General features: G+C 38.5%; 1 protein-coding gene across 2 annotated transcripts in view; it reads left to right on the top strand.

The window, feature by feature from the left end:
- The window catches only part of LOC130905518 (astrotactin-2-like), a 573,899-nt gene that overhangs the window by 186,151 nt on the left and 366,864 nt on the right, over window positions 1-20,884 (top strand). For both annotated transcript variants that reach the window (XM_057819019.1, XM_057819018.1), the window contains exon 3: window positions 1,030-1,453. In XM_057819019.1, coding sequence (XP_057675002.1) covers window positions 1,030-1,453 — 424 coding nt within the window. The remainder of the gene's footprint in view (window positions 1-1,029; window positions 1,454-20,884) is intronic.

Raw genomic sequence — 20,884 nt, 5'->3', positions numbered from 1 at the left:
TGCAAAATCAGTCAAAATCCAGTAAAACGGGCGGGAGCGAAACCATCAGTGTCACACCAAAACACCAAGATAACATGTGAAATGATATAATAATGTGTTGATAATTTCACACATAAGTCGCTCCAGAGTATAAGTCGCACCCACCGCCAAACTATGGAAAAAAAACTTATACTTATATATGCGACTTATAGTCAGAAAAATACGGTAATTCATTGACGATGAGAGGCAGTGGTAGATAGTGTCCATAGAATGCGGTGGGCAGTTGGGTGATAGAACGGGTGAACAGTCAAGCAGGTGTTTTGCCAGACCAGCAGTACAGGATGTAGGGGGGAAAAACACAAAAATGAGCTCAGTATCAGTATTACAAGATTCTTTTTTAGCTGAAAGTCACATATGTGTAGGTGAGTTGTTAAACTGGCGATGATGTGAGGCCAAGGACCGGTTTAAGTAAGTGAAATTCCTGGATCACTTCCTGTTATGTTTGTGTCACTTGCTGTCATTTCCAGATGATGTTCTGTTCATTTTGTTTTACTTTCTGTTGATTTGATCTTGGGTCACTTTTGGTTTATGGGCATTTTATCTCGATATTCGCGAGTGGGAAGCACAAGTTAATCACGTTACTTACGAGTAAGCCTGCACAATATATTGTTTGAACATCGCCATCGCAATGTGCGCATGCGCAATAGTCCTATCACAGGATTTTTTTTTTTTTTTTTTTTTTTTTTTTTTCTGTAAATGTAAAAGTTTGTTTTTCTTCATAAAAGCAGCTTTATGGATCCCTTTTATATACACACCAATCTTCATCATTCAAAGATAACCCCCCTTAGCCTGGATTAAACGATATTATATGAATACTAGGGATGTCCCGATTGCATATTTTTGCACCTGAGTCCAGGTCACCTTGTCCATGAGAAACCAGTTCAAATGGATTAGAGCGCTAAACGAATTTAAAGAATTTTACTTCAGGTCTGAATCTGTTCATTAATTCATTGATTAATGCACAATGTTTTATTTTATCTTTGTCTTCAGGGTGGCCTCATTGCCCTGCTACTGCTTATACTCCTCTTCACCCTGGTGCTGTACACCCGTCACCGATGGTGCAAGCGCCGCAGGATCCCACAAAAGAGCGCCAGCACCGAGGCCACCCATGAGATCCACTACATCCCCTCAGTACTGCTTGGACCCCAGGGCCGGGACAGCTACCGGGGCTCACGGAGCACCCACCAGCACGGCAGCTCCGTCATCGGCGTGCCTATCCGAGAGACGCCAATCCTCGACGATTACGACTGTGACGACGAGGACCCGGTGGGACGCTCGTTGAACTCCACTCCCAACCAGCTGCACAACAAAGTGAACGACGGGACGATCCAGAAGGACTATGGAATCGGCATCAACTATGGCGAACCCACTGATATTAAGGAGGATGATCTCACGCATTCTTTTCACAAACGAAGTAAGTGCACGGGGGAAATATATCATTTCATATATCAGGCAGTACGGGAATAACTAAAAATCAGATGACATAGAAAATAATAGGTTTATATGTACCACAGGATTTAGTTTCTTGAACTCATTTGAGTCAACGCTTATTGCAGCTCCCCAACTCAGACCATAACAAACGTAACACAACACAGACTTCCTGTGTCCGTCAACTATATCTGTCCCTCGGGAAACTCAAACCCAAACAACAATAGTTCCTATTGTTACTGTCGTGTCGACAGCGATGAGCTCTTTCGGATTTCCGACTTCAGTCTCACTTTCATTTTACCGTATCAATTCATGGAGGAAACATTCGTTCATCATGATGAAACGAGCAAGTTATACAGCAGCCTTTAAAAGAAAAGTCACATGTTTTGTTTTCTCCTGGATTCTGGTAAGTTCAAGAAGTTATCAGATCATATTATTACTGTACCTATTGTCAGTTTACGGTAATGTTTTGAACTACCAATGTGCTATGCTTGTGCTGTTTTCACCAGTCAGTAAAATGACATTTCTGTATCTGGACACGAGCTAAGTTTTCTTGTATTCTTCTATTTATTGCTAAAATTAGGGTGCGCGTTATACATGGGTACAATAATTTTCCCTAGATTTTACAAGTAAATTTGGGGTGCGCGTTATACACGGGTGCGCCTTATATTCAGGAAATTACGGTATTTCTTGTATGTATTTTTTGTATGAAAAATAAGTATTTTGTTGTATAATGTACTTTTTTAAATTTTTGTTTTGTTTTGGGTTTTTTAGTTTTATTACGACTACTCTTTTTACCACTAATATTTTACCTGAACCCCTTGATACCTGATTTTCATTTAACACATACACTGGGGGAATACATTTAAGTATACATAAAAATAGTAATAAAAATATATTGTAGAAATGTAGAAATTGAATAAAACAAAGTATATAAAATTATAAATAAAGTATACAGTGGACACGTTTCCTGAGTGAAACATGGCCGGCGCCATCTTGGAAAATTTCTGCTCCGAACTTCCGGTTTAGAAAGAACAACATGCATTGCTGTTGAAGTAAGCAGTATGTTGACAAAGATAAAACTGCAAAATCAAAGCAGAAAAACCCATGGAATCTCCGAAAATGGATTCAGCACAACGTAGATGAGATGTAGATTAGATTGTGTAATTGTGCTAATCACTTCGTTGATCATTCGTAGACAAAATTAGAAAAGCCTGTCAGCGCGTGTTGACGTAAGGTTTAGATCTGGGGTGCCAGGCCCCACCCTGGAGAGCCCCTATCCAGCTTGTTTTCCGTGTCTCCCTCCTTTAACACACCTGAATCAAATGATCAGCTCATCAACAAGCTGTGCAGCAGCCTGATAACGATCATGATTAGTTGAAAACTAATCATATTTTTAATGATAGTGTTATTTCAGGAATAACGTTTAATTATTAACTCTTTCAGTGCCATTGACAATGATATACATCCAATATGTTGTGGATTGAAAGGAGTTTGTCACTAGTACATCCAGTCCAGTCCAGTCTATTCAAAACGGGAGACGGGTAGCACATAGGGGTGTAACGGTACACAAAATACTCAGTTTGGTACGTACCTCGGTTTTGAGTTCACGGTTCGGTTGATTTTTGGTACAGTAAGAAACCAAAATGCAAAATATAAATATGCTAGTTGTTTATTACACACTTTTGTGCTTTCAACAATACGAAAATTAGCCTATACAAAGCTAGAATTCTGCTCAAAAAGTAGCAGGTATTTAAAGATAATAATCCAACAACAGTTTGCCTTTCAGACCCCGCGTATTGGTCAGCTTTCTTTCTAAAAGAAAAAAGAAGAAAAACGAAGTCCTGTGCTTAAGAGAAAAGCAATCCCAATGACAAATATTTTAACATGTATTTTACAAATGAAATAACTCAATGAATCATTTTTTTTCTTATGAACGGTTTTCAAAAGCTTTATTGGTGGATTTTCTCAAGTTAAAGCGCCACACAGAAATTAATCAATTTAATTGTGTAAGCAGGATCTGTGTATTATTCGTATTATTTAATTACGGGTGTTTTAGCTCATTTCAATTTATTTTATTTAAATGGGCTATTATTAATTTTATTATGTGTTTATATTTTACAAATGTGATATAGTATTCATTCACATTGTATATTTTATGTTGTATAACTTTAGTTCCTATGTGAATATTAGTTCCTACTTATTTTGTTGTGGTGGGTGGGTTTTGTATTGAACACGGGGCCGTGTTGGTTATTATTATAGCAGATAAGACAGCAGTAAATCAACAAAGACAAGTCAACTGTGCCCTGATCTACCACTCAAGAGATCTGATGGCCTCAAAAAGTGGGTTACGATTGCATATTAGTTTGAAAATTGACCGGATCCACCGTATTTTTACACGAGTGACTTCCGGTCTGCCCGATCTTAGCTAGTAGTATTGACGCAGGAGGGCCGCGTCTCGCGTCAAATAATAAACTCTGCTGTTCTTTTCGCGTGCGTCGCGTTGAGCCGCTTCTGGGACGTCTAACACGCGGCCACACTGCGACTGATGTGCATTGGCTGATTGACTTTAACGCCCACGTTTCACTGCGTTCTCGCGGCGGCCACGTTGTCGCGCCGTTGACATTTCTGGGTTATATACTGTCCTACTGTGTTAGTCCTCATTATAGACGAGAAGACTGAGTAAATATAATCTACACAAAGAAACTGTAACCCGATCGACTCACAGCCTCGAAAAGTAAGGGTTACATTACATCAGAAACTTGTTCGGTATGCCTACGTTCCGAACCGAGCACCCCGTACCAAAGCGGTTCAATACAAATACATGTACCGTTAGACCCTTAGTAACAAATTAATGTTTGTTCATTCGCAGCTAGCACTCCCAGTTTAAATCAATTGGAGATCTATCGCCATCAATGGCAGCCAATGAGTTATAAAAGTAGATAATGTTGTATTTTGATTAATATATGCTCATTAGTAGTTGTCCTCTTTTCATGGACAAGCTTCCAGATGGTCAAGTTTGCACACTTAACATTGGCTCTGGTTAGGGCCACCCACATTTCCTGCTAGCACAGCATGTACAGCTCATCTTTGGGCAGATATCACAGGGAATGTTCATCCACCCTTCTCAGTCAAAATGGATTGGATCTATAGCACCGTCAGTGCCAGCCAAATAAGTTAAATATATTTTGATATTTAATGACTGCATACACACTTGAATGTAAAGTAATTGCTATCATGGCTTTAACTCATTGGCTTCCACTGACGTTAATAGACGTCTAGTCCATTTAAAGTGGGAGGGCTCGATACGATTTGAATCTGCAATTCATATGTGTTTTTCAGTTCCATATATAGATTTTTGACCTTCACAATTTTTAAATCCACAAATAGGCCTGTCCTGTCGCGATAACAAATTTTAGTAGGCAATCTATTGTCTCAGAAATTATTGCAATATGCAATATTATTGCCTGTTTTTTTTAACCTATTCAACCAGAAATATAGTGACAATATGTCCTAATAAATTACCTATTGAAATGCAATACATTTTTATTCTTACATTACGTGCTTTTATTTTGAAATGTTCACCGGAAGTACGTTTGCTAAGCCACTAACCGAAAGCTTTACACACAGTAAAAAAAACAAAAACAAAAAAAGTGCACTCCACTTTCGTCCAGCATTTGGAGTCTGTAATATAATTTTTTCTTTTGTTCGCATCGCTTGCAAATTATTTTAATCCAGCGAGTTTTCATGTTTGAAGTTTTAACTAAAATTTTAGGTTGTGGAGAAGACTGCCAATGTTTTATAGCAGGCTAAAGTGGTTAGTACATGTCTTTTTTCCATTAGCGTCATTGTAGCAATGCTAACGTTTTACAATGTTTAGTATATAAGTGTTTCCTTATTTTGCATGTCCGAACTTTAATTCAGCGGCGTGTTGATAGCCAATAAACATCTGTGAAAGGTACTGGAGTGCAATCAACACACACGTGCCGAGTGACCGCAGTACACGCATGCACAAATGTATGCACGCACGCACGCACGCACGCAGTGATAAATCGCAGCCGGGAAAATTACCGCCCTCATTTTTAGTACTGTGCGATACTTTGACTTATTGCATATCGCGACAGGCTTAGTGGGAGGGCTCGATGTGATTTGAATCTGCAATTCATGTGTTTTTCAGTGCCATGAATAGATTTTTGACCTTCATAATTTTTAAATACACAGTATATCTGCAATTCCCACGTGTTTTTGAGGTGCGTGTAGGTCTCTGAAGGAAAGCTAAAGAAAAGAAAAAAAAGCCAGCAAAAAGGAAAAAGGAAAACATTTCAGTCCTAGAGATTGTTCTCACTTTAACCTCTGCATTAAAATGTGCACGGTTTAAAGAATGTGCAATGCTAACCATCTTCGTCTTTAGTTTGATTTTGAATGAAGCATCCTATTGAAGAGCCACTCGACAAGAATGAATCAACTTAAAACTGACTACGGATTCAAGATCTTTTTTTATTCATTTATTTATTTATTTTATTTATTTATTTTTTTTTACCATTGCAATTCGAGCTCAAGGTGAAGTGTTAACATTATTTGTTGAAGTTTTCTATTCATTAGAAAAAAAAAACATGGCACAAAAAAATGGTTTAATAGTTACTTGACACTGAAATAACATTCGATAGCTGGCTAGCTTTTTTTTTTTTTTTTTTTACGTCACATTTCCACCAAGCAGCACAATTTGGTATACGACCGCATTTTGTTCTGTTGGGTTAATCTCTGGGATTATTTTGGTGGGATGCAAACTGTGTTATATTATAGCTCTTGGAAATGAATTAGGAAAGCCAAAGAAAGACACTGATGGTGGATTTATGTCTCTAAATCCTCTTTGCCCATCATGGACCATGGTATTCTTTACTGTGAGACACAAAACTAGTGGCCTGTTTACATGGTGATGCTGCGACACCAAAACACACTTTTGATTCCGGCCATATTAATGAAACACTCTCGCTCCGATGATGTCAGCACTCGCACATGTCACTTTGGACATGTTGGAATGTCGGCTTTAGTTTACGGTTTTTATTTTTAATTTAATTACGTATATTTTATGCTCGCATTTTTGTTGCTCTTGAAGCAAAAGCAAAAAAAAAAAAAAAAAAAAAATGCATTAACGCCATTGCTTCGAGCGGGTAGGTATATTGTCTTCCGGGCTGTAAAACTGACCTGCCTTCTAGGGCCTGGCATGAATACTACATCATTTTCACGTGGCATAGCGTACCGCACGTAACATGTCACCTTTGCTCATTAATATTCATGATGTTAGCAACTGTTGCTAATGAGGGTCAAACTTGGGTTTGTCCCTAATCCTAGATGCATGTAAATAGTGTAAGAACGAGATGTTTACTGAACTAAACCTACCAATTCTGTCTGGAAATGTTGTCCCTGTTGCCAAATTCACTGATAAAGATGTGGAAGAACATACACATTTTCAGTTAAAGAGATGGCTTGAGTATTGAGGGCTGAGAAAGACGGGAAAACGAGCCGACCTGATCCATAGGTAGCTTTTTTATCGACACCTTTTTCTTGTGTGCATTGCCTTACGCCACTGACGATGACATTTTCCTGTTTCAACAAGCTATCCTTTACTACCATATGCCCTGTCTTTCTTATATATTATATCCTCTGGTTGTCTTACATCTCTGATCATTCTTGGGGGTAAATTATATTTCTATTTTTGTGTCGCAATAGCAATACTCCGTGACAGCCAATGGACTTTTTAATTTTTTTTCATTAATAACACATCTTAATTCTATTAATTTATTTACACTTACTTCTTTCTAAAGTGGTTTCTTTACAACAGAAAAGGTAACAACAGTGGCAGTCAGATACCATTTTAATTTTTTACAGGTCATTCATTGTCAGACTGAAGCAACACTGCAAAATGCCACGCTAAAAAATAAGGACAAATATCAAAATGGTTTACCTCTTCGGAGCAGGCTGTGGCAGGCAATGGATCAGCATTTTCATCAGTAAGACCATGGCCCCCAACAAAATGTTTACTGCATATGAAGGAATGGCTTCACCTTGCTGGCGTGAAGCTGGTCTTTTGGAAACGGGAAACATATGAAGAAAACATTCTTCATATGTTGTAATGTCTAGAGTGATTTCTACAAATTCCATAGCATCAGTGTTTACTCAGCATGTTGTTTTTTGAAAGATTACCGGTAGAAAACAAGCAGTACTAGCATGGGTTGTATGCGAGCGCGCTTCTATGTTGACCAGCTTCCGGTTAACAATGGTGACGTCACACAGTCTTGCAGTCTAAAAATATCATTTGTGTGGTACGCTATTGGGACAACATTTGAATGTAGAGGAAACCAAGATGGAACCACGTGAATGCAAACAGGAAATTTGTTGTATTGTTGGAGCGTGACCATGTAAACGTCTTCATTCTTTTCACAACCCAACACTAAGGTTGCAAAAGTGTTGACAAATATCGACGTATCGAAAGTTGTATCTGAATATGATATTTGATTGCAAATGTATTGATATTCAGTTATTTATTTCACCTGAAATTTGTTACAGGGTAAATTAGATTTTGCGCTACTCTTGATTGTAATGGAGGATACTGTACAACCTATTGTCCATGTACGCCTCTAGACGTCCAATATGTTTTGACTTGGAGGTTCTGTTAAAGGCACTGAAAATGAGCATTCACAGCCAATCCTTCCAGTTCAGTTGAATTGGACATCACTCGTTGTCATTTGGCAGGCAATGATTTAAGTTTGGGTCACTTGTTATTTTTAGGAGACTTAGAGGTAACTTCCTATATTGATTTTGGGGTCACTTCCTGTGCATTTTAGAGCATTTACAGGTCACCTCCAGTTAGGGGTGTAAAGGTACACAAAAATCTCGGTTCGGTACGTACCTCGGTTTTGAGGTCACGGTTCGGTTCAGTTTCGGTACAGTAAGAAAACAAAATGCAAAATATAAATGTGCTAATTGTTTATTACACAGTTTTGTGCTTTCAACAATAGGAACATTAGCCTATACAAAGCTAGAATTCTGCTCAAAAAGTAGCGGGTATTTAAAGATGATAATCCAACAACAATTTGCCTTTCAGACCCCACATATTGGTCAGCTTTCTTTCTGGAAGAAAGAAGAAAAAAGAAGTCCTGTGCTAAAGAAAAGCAATCCCAATGACAAAGATTTTAACATGTATTTTACAAATGAAATGCCTCAATGAATCTTTTTTTTTTTCTTATGAACGGTTTTCAAAAGCTTTATTGGTGGATTTTCTCAAGTTAAAGTGTCACACAGAAATTAATAAATTTAATTGTGTAAGCAGGATCTGTGTATTATTCTTATTATTTAATTACAGGTGTTGTAGCTCATTTCTTTTTTTTTTTTTTTAAAACCTGTCCTGTTCAGCTGTTTGACACAGAGAATGGAAGTCTAAGTGCCCGGATTCTGAACAGTTTTAATGTTTCACATGGAGAGTCTGACATACTCCCATTGTGATCATTCAAAATACCTTTTTATTATGACAAAGCAGCGAACAGGAAGGGATTATGGGGGGACAGAAGAAAAGAAATACAAGAGAAGAAAGAAAAGAAACATACACAAACAACAAGAAATACATTGAACATCTAAACTAGTTACTAATATGCTGGTGCTATCGTCAGCGAGATGTATTTTCGGTTTACACCATGTGGGGGCCAATTGGCCAGTGAAAGAGGAGAACGGGGGTGGGGGTGTCTATAAGACTATAAGCTAAGTGATTGAAAGGGGTAGAGTGTACACAAATCAGTTCTGTGATCTAGAACCCAGTAATCGTGTGAATCTCTTATGAGTGTAAGCCCGTTGGCGACCAACCCTACGCCGCCGCATCGCATGTTGTAGCTCATTTCAATTTATTTTATTTAAATGGGCTATATTTTATTATGTGTTTATATTTTACAAATGTGATGTAGTATTAATTTATATTGTATATTTTATGTTGTATAAATTTAGTTACTATGTGAATATTAGTTCCTACTTGTTTCGTTGTGGTAGAAGGGTTTTGTATTGAACCCGGGGCCGTGTTGGTTATTATTATAGCAGAGAAGATATAAGATCTGATGGACTCAAAAAGTGGGTTATGATTGCAAATTAGTTTGAAAGTCGACCGGATCCACCATATTTTTACACGAGTAATTTCCGGTCTGCCCAATCCTAGCTACCGGTAGTAGTATTGACGCAGGAGGGTTGCGTCTCGCGTCAAATAATAAACTCTGCCGTTCTGTGTTGAGCCGCTTCTGGGACGCGTCTAACACGCGGCCACACTGCGACTGGTGTGCATTGGCTGATTGACTTTAACGCCCACGTTTCCCTGCGTTCTCGCGGCGGACAAGTTGTCGCGCCGTTGACGTTTCTTACTGTCCTACAGTGTTGGTCCTCATTATAGTAGAGAAGACGGAGTAAATATAATCTACACAAAGAAACTGTAACCCGATCGCCTCACAGCCTCGAAAAGTAAGGGTTACATTACGTCAGAAACTTGTTCGGTACGCCTCCGTTCCGAACCGAGCACCCCGTACCGAAATGGTTCAATACAAATACATGTACCGTTACACCCTTACCTCCAGTACATTTTGGGCCACTCACTGTTACCTTTTAGAGCAATTGTAGAAAGTTTTTGTCGTAAAAAATAATGACCACAAATGCAGGTTTTTGTTTTGCAGGTCCGAATTGGAAATTCAATAGGAGTGAATGGAAACATTTTTGTGGGAGTTGAATGTGCCATTGGAAATGAATGGAGGCATTTAACATTTATTTTGTCAAATTTTGGAAGAAATGTACATTTTTGCCAAAAACCTTTGTGGACCTTGAAAATTAGTTTTTTTTTTTTTTTTTTTTTTTTTTCCCCCCCCAAATGTTTTTGGCATTGGAAATGAATGGGGCATTTTTTATAAATGTTTTTGGCATTGGAAATTGAAGGAATCTGACCTTTCAGCCAGAATGCCGGAATCACGCCAGCCGAACCGCCGGACCCGCGCTGGTGCAGATTTAACGACTCGGGCCGGCGAGATCCCGGCCAAAAGGCCAAACTCTGCATGTTCACCTTAGTCTTAACCCCTTGTATTGACTCCATTTTGAAAGCTGGAAAAAGACTTCGAAGGACAAATGGACAGTTTATTCAGGTCGACAGCAATCATACAGCACGGAGGTACCCAGGTGAGGATTCAGGATCACCATATCCAGTGTTGTTAATTTTACTTTAATAAAGTAATTAATTACAGTTACAAATTACTTCTTCCAAAAAAGTAATTACATTAGTAACTCAGTTACCTGAATGTAAGAGTAATTAGTTACTTGGCAAAGTAACTAGCGATCATTTTCATGTTTTTTTTTTTTTTCCTCAAAAAAAAAAAAAAAAAAAAAAAACAGGTCACAAAATGTGAGGTTTAAAGGGTTTTTGGGACAATTGGCCCTAGCCCAATTGTTTACCCTCCGCTTAACTAGACACAAGGGTATTGCGATAACTAGACAGTAACCTTTGCTATGTGTGGAAGTCATTTAAATTTGTTACTCAATCGTTAAAGTTGTTAAAATTGCTCCCTTTATTGCATTAGTTCCCTTCTGTCTACTTTCAACATGTGTAAGTTTTAAAACTGTTTCATCATTTAAAGATAGATTTAATTCAAGATTTTGCCGATTGAGGAGCATTTTAGATAAAAAGTTACTTTGGTTCGCTTGGAAGGATCTCTACAACAGAGCCTTCCTGAGAGGTCTACTGCTATAAGATGGCGGCTCTTTACTAACACATGTAGTCCTTAAAACATGTTGCCAATGCAGCCGTGTCTGTCATTTGCATCTAGTTCTATAATATGTGATATCCACCGTATCATGTGGGCATAGTTTGTAGGCTATCGGCTACAGTCAGGTATTATTGGAGCCACCTAGCATCTCGTTTGCAACAACGTCTTCCCCACTCCTGCTCTGCTCTCTCATCTCCATGAGTCTGTCTCTCTCACTTTTTTTATTCAACCAACTTAGTAACGCATAGTAACACACGCCTTTCCCGCCTCAGTAACGGTAAAGGCGTTGCCAAGATGAGAAAAGTAATTAATTAGATTACTCACTACTGAAAAAAATAACACCGTTAGTAACTCCGTTATATTCTTACGCCATTATTAACAACACTGACCATATCACAAGCCAACAAAAGGTCTTTTTGAAGGCTCCCGAGGGGCGGGTTGTGGGCATAAGAAGGGTATATGTGGGCGTTGTTTAGGATTATTGTCTGTTTGTGGATTGGACAGGAGGATTCAGGAGTTACTGTTGTGAAGGCAACTAGGGTTGTGGATTTTGCCACCTCAGCACAACGTGAGCGCTGAGAGTTCACTTCTCGGTCGTGGGTTCCTCCTTATCGGATGTTCTTTGTCAAGACAAGATGTCCCGTCATCTGTTCTGGACTGTCCGGAAGAACTGATTGCAGGAGTTAGTGGTGAAAACATGGGCTTGTAGATGTCTTGCCTCGTCAGCGTCTATCTTGCTCAGTCAGTTGCATGACGCACGCGATAAGAAGACGTCATGTATCTCCTATGCCCTATGTCAAATATATTCTGCTTGTTTTCATTAAACTATGATATAACTATTTATTTTATATTGAGTACGTTACAATCAAACTGTAAATATGAAAAGATATCATTCCCTGATTGATTATATTAAGTGTGTTAGACTAATCCAAACAGTTGAACGGTAAATATGAGAAAAGATACTATTCCCTTCAAAATGAATGAGGCAATAACTAAATAAATAAGACTAATATATGTGAGGAACTTCTTCACAAAAACCCCACCTAGGCACAGTTGATCATCCAATGCGGTCATGTAGAGGCAGATAGATGTGAATTATTTTAGGATAAATCAGGAGCAAGCTGCCAGGAAGTCCAGGTATAGTGCTTGAGAAATGAAGACTTAATAGAAATCTGATCTGCCGTCAGATGCAGTTTGGTCAGGACAAACAAAAATATAAAAATAAAAACCTTTCCCAGTACAAATGGATTCACCACAGATCAATATATGCAAGCTGATTGTGCGGACCTTTTGTGTAAGATTGTTATGAGCACTGGCTTCTGCTGTTCACCCACAAAATGACATTTAATAGATCTATAATTAAGTTAGCATGGTACTTTGCACTGCTGTGAATTTCGATGGTTGAAAAACAATAACACAAAGAAGCACATAATTGGTAAGTAGACTGAAACATGTTTATAGTTTATTCATTATTTTTTTACAAACAAAAGTACTAAACAATACACATAATACACAGCGGAAATGGAGCACAGAGACATTATTCAAATATAATTACAACATGGTGCCAATTTTTCACATACCCAAGATGATTCATTACACACAAAGACAATTAGGTTAATTTACTACAATGCAAAGCAACATCGGCCTCCCTGGAATCGCATGTTGACCAATGACAGGTTGCAGGAGGAAGGAAAATAATATTTGTGAATTATCGGTCGTGCATCCTTTTTTTTTTTTTTTTTTTTTTTTTGAAAAATGATGGTGAGTCAATGGGGGGGGTTTATGTGTCGCGGATGGGACATAGATTATCAACATATGTAACGAGAAAATATATCTTCTCGTGAAATTGTGTGGGATGCATGCTCTTCTGATCCATAAACATTTGTGGATTTTTAGTCAGTTTCTGTTTCTGGGTCATTTTCAGTAGATTTTGGGGCATTCCAAGATCACTTCCTGTTGATGTTGGGTCCGTTTCTGTTCATTTCGAGGCTTTTCGAGTCACTTCCTGTTAATTTTGGGTCATTTGCTGTTTATTTTGGAGCATTCCTGGAACAGTTTCTATTAGTTTTGGGACATTTCGAGTCACTTCTTGTCGATTTTTGGTCAATTTCTGTTGTTTTTTTAGAGCATTTGGGTGTCACTTTCTGTAGATTTTGGGGTATTGTCAGATCACTTCCTGTTGATGTCTGGTCAGTTTGTGTTAATTTTGGGGTGGATCTGGGTCACTTTCTGAATATTTTTGAGCATTCCCGGATCACTTCCTGTAGATTTTGGGTCACTTGCTGTTGATTTTGGAACATTCCTAGAACAGTTTCTCTTAGTTTTGGGACATTTCGAGTCACTTCTTGTCAATTTTTGGTCAATTTCTGTTGTTTTTTTTAGGGCATTTGGGTGTCACTTTCTGTAGATTTTGGGGCATTGTCAGATCACTTCCTGTTGATGTCTGGTCAGTTTGTGTTAATTTTGGGGTGGATCTGAGTCAGTTTCTGAATATTTTTGAGCATTCCCGGATCACTTCCTGTAGATTTTGGGTCACTTGCTGTTGATTTTGGAGCATTCCTGGGTCAGTTTCTCTTGATCTTGGGGCATTTCGGTTCACTTCTTGATGATTTTGGGTCACTTGCTGTCGAGTTTGGGGCATTCCGCGATCACTTCCTGTTGATTTTGGGTCACTGTTGATTTTAGGCCATTTGTCGGTCACTACCAATTCATTATGCGCCACTTCATGTTGAGTTCGAGTAATTTCAATGTGTCTTCCTGTTGATTTTGGGTCAGTTTCGGTAGATTTTAGGGATTTCGAGTCACTTCCTGTTAAGTTTGGGTCACTTGCTGTTGATCTTGGAGCATTCCTGGATCAATTTCTCTTGATTTTGGGGAGTTTGGGGTCATTTCTTGTTGATTTGGGGTCCCTTTTAGATTTTGGGGCATTCCCGGATCACTTTCTGTTGATTTTGGGTCACTTTCTGTTGATTTTGGGGCATTAGTCAGTAACTATCAATTGATTATGAACCACTTTAAGTTGTGCTTGAGTCATTTCCTTTTGTCTTGATTTGATCAGTTTTGATTTTTGGCCATTATATTTTGACATGCACAAATTGGAAGTGCAGTATATTTTCAATGGATATTCACTATACTGGTATACATACAGTATATTCACATGTATAATAAATTAGATCTTTCTTTTTTACTCGTTGATTACAACTGAGAGCGATAGATGTCCAATCCATTTGGGTTTGGAGGGCTATTATTAAAAAAAATAAATAAATACATAAAAAATTAATAAATAATAACAAAAAAAAAAAAAAAAATTGATGTCTATCACCGTCAATCGCATTGAAAGATTTATACTGTGGTTTTCTCTCAATTTGCTGCTTTGTTCAAAACGGGCTCGACAGTGTGTTCTGACTGCACTTAACATACTGCCGACGTCTGCATATGAATGAGAACGACGCGTGTCCATTTGATCCCTTTAACTTTTAAAATTGCATTGCGCCACTTACAAAGGCCATCAAAAATGCATGCAAATTTACTCTAAGACTGAACATTTGTGCTTTATGCTCGACTGCTTTTCTTTCAACCGTCTGGCATCAGCAGAATACCACCCTCCCTCAGGACCGAGATGGACTTTCATTTGTTAATTGATTTCACTTTCTTATCCCAAAGGGACTTAATTAGACATGGGGTAATGTGACATTATAGTCATGCGTGGTCAAATGATGGCTCCAGGCATTATTTAAAGCGATAGTAACTCATTTTTATGTTAAAAGCACAATGTGATTTTTGTAAGCAATCCTCCAAAGTTCAAAACTGAGAAATTAGCACTAGAGTTTGTTGAATTTTAAGCAAAATGGATGACATGCAACACAGGTTTCAAACTTGCGGCTGGCAAAAGTAACTGGATGCATCGACTTCATGTTTCTCATGTTCATGTTATTTTCCCTTCTTTTTCTAAACAAAATATGAAAATAAATTTTAAAAAATGGAGTACGGTTTTCCATTTTACCAGTTAAAATTAATTTACCGTATTTTTGGACTATAAGTCGCACCTGAGTATAAGTCACACTAGCCATAAAATGCCCAACGAAGAGGGAAAAAAAAACATATATATAAGTTGCACCGGAGTAAGTCTCATTTTGAGGCGAAATTTATTTGATAAAATCCAACACATAGAACAGATATGTCATCTTGAAAGGCAATTGAAAATATAAATACAATAGAGAACAACATGCTGAATAAGTGTACAGTATGATAATACAGTGCCTTGCAAAACTATTCGGCCCCCTTGAATCTTGCAACCTTTCGCCACATTTCAGGCTTCAAACATAAAGATATTAAATTTAATGTTTTTTGTCAAGAATCAACAACAAGTGGGACACAATCGTGAAGTGGAACAACATTTATTGGATAATTTAAACTTTTTTAACAAATAAAAAACTGAAAAGTGGAGCGTGCAATATTATTCGGCCCCTTTACTTTCAGTGCAGCAAACTCACTCCAGAAGTTCAGTGAGGATCTCTGAATGATCCAATGTTGTCCTAAATGACCGATGATGATAAATAGAATCCACCTGTGTGTAATCAAGTCTCCGTATAAATGCACCTGCTCTGTGATAGTCTCAGGGTTCTGTTTAAAGTGCAGAGAGCATTATGAAAACCAAGGAACACACCAGGCAGGTCCGAGATACTGTTGTGGAGAAGTTTAAAGCCGGATTTGGATACAAAAATATTTCCCAAGCTTTAAACATCTCAAGGACCACTGTGCAAGCCATCATATTGAAATGGAAGGAGCATCAGACCACTGCAAATCTACCAAGACCCGGCCGTCCTTCCAAACTTTCTTCTCAAACAAGGAGAAAACTGATCAGAGATGCAGCCAAGAGGCCCATGATCACTGGATGAACTGCAGAGATCTACAGCTGAGGTGGGAGAGTCTGTCCATAGGACAACAATCAGTCGTACACTGCACAAATCTGGCCTTTATGGAAGAGTGGCAAGAAGAAAGCCATTTCTCAAAGATATCCATAAAAAGTCTCGTTTAAAGTTTGCCACAAGCCACCTGGGATACACACCAAACACGTGGAAGAAGGTGCGCTGGTCAGATGAAACCAAAATTGAACTTTTTGGCCACAATGCAAAACGATACGTTTGGCGTAAAAGCAACACAGCTCATCACCCTGAACACACCATCCCCACTGTCAAACATGGTGGTGGCAGCATCATGGTTTGGGCCTGCTTTTCTTCAGCAGGTACAGGGAAGATGGTGAAAATTGACGGGAAGATGGATGCAGCCAAATACAGGAACATTCTGGAAGAAAACCTGTTGGTATCTGCACAAGACCTGAGACTGGGACGGAGATTTATCTTCCAACAGGACAATGATCCAAAACATAAAGCCAAATCTACAATGGAATGGTTAAAAAATAAAGGTATCCAGGTGTTAGAATGGCCAAGTCAAAGTCCAGACCTGAATCCAATCGAGAATCTGTAGAAAGTGCTGAAGACTGCTGTTCACAAACACTCCATCCAACCTCACTGAGCTCGAGCTGTTTTGCGAGGAAGAATGGGCAAGAATGTCAGTCTCTCGATGTGCAAAACTGATAGAAACATACCCCAAGCGACTTGCAGCTGTAATTGGAGCAAAAGGTGGCGCTACAAAGTATTAACGCAAGGGGGCCGAATAATATTGCACGCCCCACTTTTCAATTTTTTATTTGTTAAAAAAGTTTAAATTATCCAATAAATTTAGTTCCACTTCACGATTGTGTCCCACTTGTTGTTGATTCTTGACAAAAAATTAAAATGTTATATCTTTATGTTTGAAGCCTGAAATGTGGCGAAAGGTTGCAAGGTTCAAGGGGGCCGAATACTTTTGCAAGGCACTGTACATGATGAATGAACAACGAAATGCAAACATGGCCAGTATGTTAACGTAACATAGCTATTAAGAGTTATTCAGATAACTAAAGCATAAAGAACATGCTAACAAGTTTACCAAACCATCAGTGTCACTCCAAAACACCAACATGTGGAATGATATAATAATGTGGTAATTATTTCACACATAAGTCGACCCAGAGTATAAGTCCCACCCCCAGCCAAACTTTGAAAAAAAACTACGAATTGTAGTCCGAAAAATACGGTAATTGACAAAAAGAAAATGTTTTAAAAAAATTTCTCTTTCTGTTAATCATTATATTTTTGTTTACATCTTTTTATTTGAGTTTTTTAACAGAGTTCAAAACATCTCAGCCAAAACGAAAGTAACAGAATAATCTTATTCATGGTCCATTTGGTAACAGCGGAAAGGTAAACGTTTAGTCTTTGTCTTAATTCCAAAGTTGTGTTTGGCTGTGTCATAAACAGGTCCTTATCTTTTTTACACAGACAACATATACATCACTAACGAAAGAAAAAAAAAAAAAAAAAAAAAAAAACACAGGGAGACGACACACACAAACACACGCACCTACACAAAAAAAAAAAAAAAAAAAAAAAAAAAAATGGAAATAAATTTAACCATAAATAAATGAAAGAATAATAACCAAGAAACAAAACGCATGAAGTTTGACAATACAATAGGTAGCAGTGATATTATAATAACAAAAAATAAATAAAAAAAATTCAAAATTCAAAATAAATGTTACATTAATTATTAACTAAACTAACTAAATTTGACGAAATAAAAAGGGAAGTGGGGGGGGCAGGGCTTCTAGTCACTTTCTTGAGAGAGTGTGAGTCCATCTAGGTAGTCCTTAAAGGGCTGCCAGGTTTTGTGGAAGATGATAATAATAATAAGATAATAATAATCTGTTAATCATTATAAAATGTACCGTACATATACAGTGTGACCCCCCAAAAAATGTATACACCCTTTTGCAGCTGGTAACACGACGTGGTCACACTTACTTTTCATACATCAATACATTATTTTGGGATATATTTACTTTGTTTAAAGTTGAGTTTGACTCTCATCATTTATTCAATGGTTTTAATCTCTAAAAATGATTTAAATCATAAATGACATTATTTGTATCACATTTCCTACCGTCAACAATCACACAAACAGGAAGAAGGAGAATCTAGCATGATTAGCTTGCTGTGCCGTAATAATTTCACCTTCGTCACACCAACTGTCTAATAAACCGTGTTAATTTGCGTTCAGCAGAATGAAGGATATTCCATCTGTCCACAGCATGTCTTGGTTAGGTTCCATCTCTTCAGCCTCCTTCAGCGTGAAGGGACACATCCATATTTCATTGTGGCCCTGTGGCGAAAGAAGTGAGCTATAGATAGCACAGGATCCATGCGACATAAACAGAGGCTAGACCCTCAAGTAAGTGGTGGCAAGAGCAGCATAGTGAGTCAACAAACAAAACAGGACGCTGCAATTATAAGCTTTCCGGAAACGAGGAAATGAAATAAATGAGAAACATTATGTTAAAATCTCAGTACTGTATACATTAGGGGTATGACAAAATATCGAAATGGTGATATATCGTGATACTTTGTATCCCAAGAGGTTATCGATATGCTCCTGTCAAGAATCGAGATATCATTTTAAAAAGGTGTCAATTGAAGAAAAAAAACAAAAACAAAAAAAAGCTGCCATTGACGGTGCTCGACGCCCAATCCAATTAGACTGGGAACGTTCATTCATTAGGCTCGAGAGTATGACGTGGCACTCGCGAGGTTTCCGCCCCTATCGCCATGTTGGAAGCAGGAAATTCGGTGTCAGAACTCCGGGAAACATAAACAGTGAGGCATTTCGACTCAGGTCGCTCTTTAAAAATGATTGGAAATTATTGTTTGGTAAAGAATTGCAACAACCGATCGAATAGAAAGGAGAATGTACAGCTCGACGGAACCCCGTTGAGTTTCTTCCGGATCCCTGCATGGAGAAAAGGCGAGGGAAAGCTCATTTCTGAACTTACTAAACGTCCAAGAATGGCATGGGTGGCCTCGATCAGAAGGAAGGGCATAACGTTTGATTCTCCAGTTACACACAGAGTTTGCTCTATGCACTTCCACTCCGGTAAGTTAATTTCGTTTGTCCACGCAAATTTCGGTAACTTTATGCCCCAGTGTAGCTATAGCTACAGATAAACAACTAGATGCATACATGTGCATTGTCTTCAGAAGACATAATTCCTGTCGTTTCTAAATGAAAAAGCTGCAACATGTTGCCGTGAGATAGTGGCAAAGAATTTGTACACAGGCTACATTGTCTGCAACAAATCTGTTTTCTAAAACACAGCATTGATTTGTCACTTAACTATCACAGCTCAGCACAGCACAAATTCAGATGTTCATGACAATGAAAATGTAAGCACACATTGCCGACCTTTGCAAGAACGATGGTGTTGCAGTTTGCTACGGTCATAATGTGCAGGTCCTGCACCGATCCGCAGCAAAACTGTTCATAACTTTGTAGCGATTTGTAGTTTCGGAATTGCTGATGAGTGTAGTAACCAAACACTAAATACAGCATGATGTCCATTTTGCGTAGTGGTGGAAGCTTGTCGACATCTTTATTCAATTTGTGTTCGGCTAACTGGTAAGGGTCAACATTGTTCACATCCTTAAGTTTGCTCACATATCTGTCCTTCGCCGTGGTGACAAGTTCGAACTGTATCGAACTAGCAAGTTTTCCTTACTTTTTTCCACTTTTGGCACTCGTAGTTGAATTGCATTTGCCGTTAAGTTTAAATGTCCCGTGATGCAGACATGCTTCCAATATGGCTGCGTTGTCGCAAATCTCGCATGATCCCGTGCTGCTGTGACGTAAACACTCGAGCCTAATTCAAAACCAGAGCATTCACAATCTTTCGGTCCGATTTTCGGGGCATTTACAGGTCGACGCCCAATCCAATTAGACTGGGAACGTTCGTTCATTCAAAACCAGAGCATTCACAATCATTTGGTCCGATTTTCGGGGCATTTACAGGTCACTTGCTTTTCATTTTAGGGCATTGACAGGTCATTTCTTGTTGAGTTTGAGTCTCTGCCTATTCACTTGGGTGATTCCCAGGTCACTTCCTGTTCTGTAACGCAAAATAAACAACAAGTGACCCCTAAAGTACCCCAACATCAACAGGAAGTAACTGAAAATCAACAGGTAAATGACCTTAAGTGGCCCAAAATTACTCATTGCCTGACATTGGCTGCCAATGACACCATAGACGTTCAATCCGTTTGCAGTTTGAGGGATGGCAGCGAATGAACGAATGTTCATTCACTGCCACCCTCCCACTTCAAATGGATTGGACGTCTACTAGTGATAAACTCATTCCAATTCACAGCAGAAGCTTGTTTTATCGCTATATCGTCAGATCATCAGTATCGTGAGCTTTGTATCGCCAATCGCATCGTATCATGAGGTACCAAGAGGTTCCCACTCCTCGTATACAGGTATACTGGGAATAGGGACCGAGCATTAGGGAGATATGTCTGTTTTGTATGCATTAGGGATGTCAAACGTATCGAAAACTATCAAAGTATCAATACTGAAATGTTGTATCGGCATACAATACTTTAGGGCTGTCCCAAATGACTAATTTTCTCCCGATTAGTCAGCAGACCATTTTTACAATTAGTCGCCAAATCTAATAATATATAGTATATACCAGAGGTTACGCT

This window comes from Corythoichthys intestinalis, chromosome 17 (assembly GCF_030265065.1).
Source record: "Corythoichthys intestinalis isolate RoL2023-P3 chromosome 17, ASM3026506v1, whole genome shotgun sequence".
NCBI lineage: Eukaryota > Metazoa > Chordata > Actinopteri > Syngnathiformes > Syngnathidae > Corythoichthys > Corythoichthys intestinalis.
The sequence above is the reverse complement of the archived record's forward strand: the minus strand, read 5'-3'. Positions and strand labels throughout refer to the sequence as shown.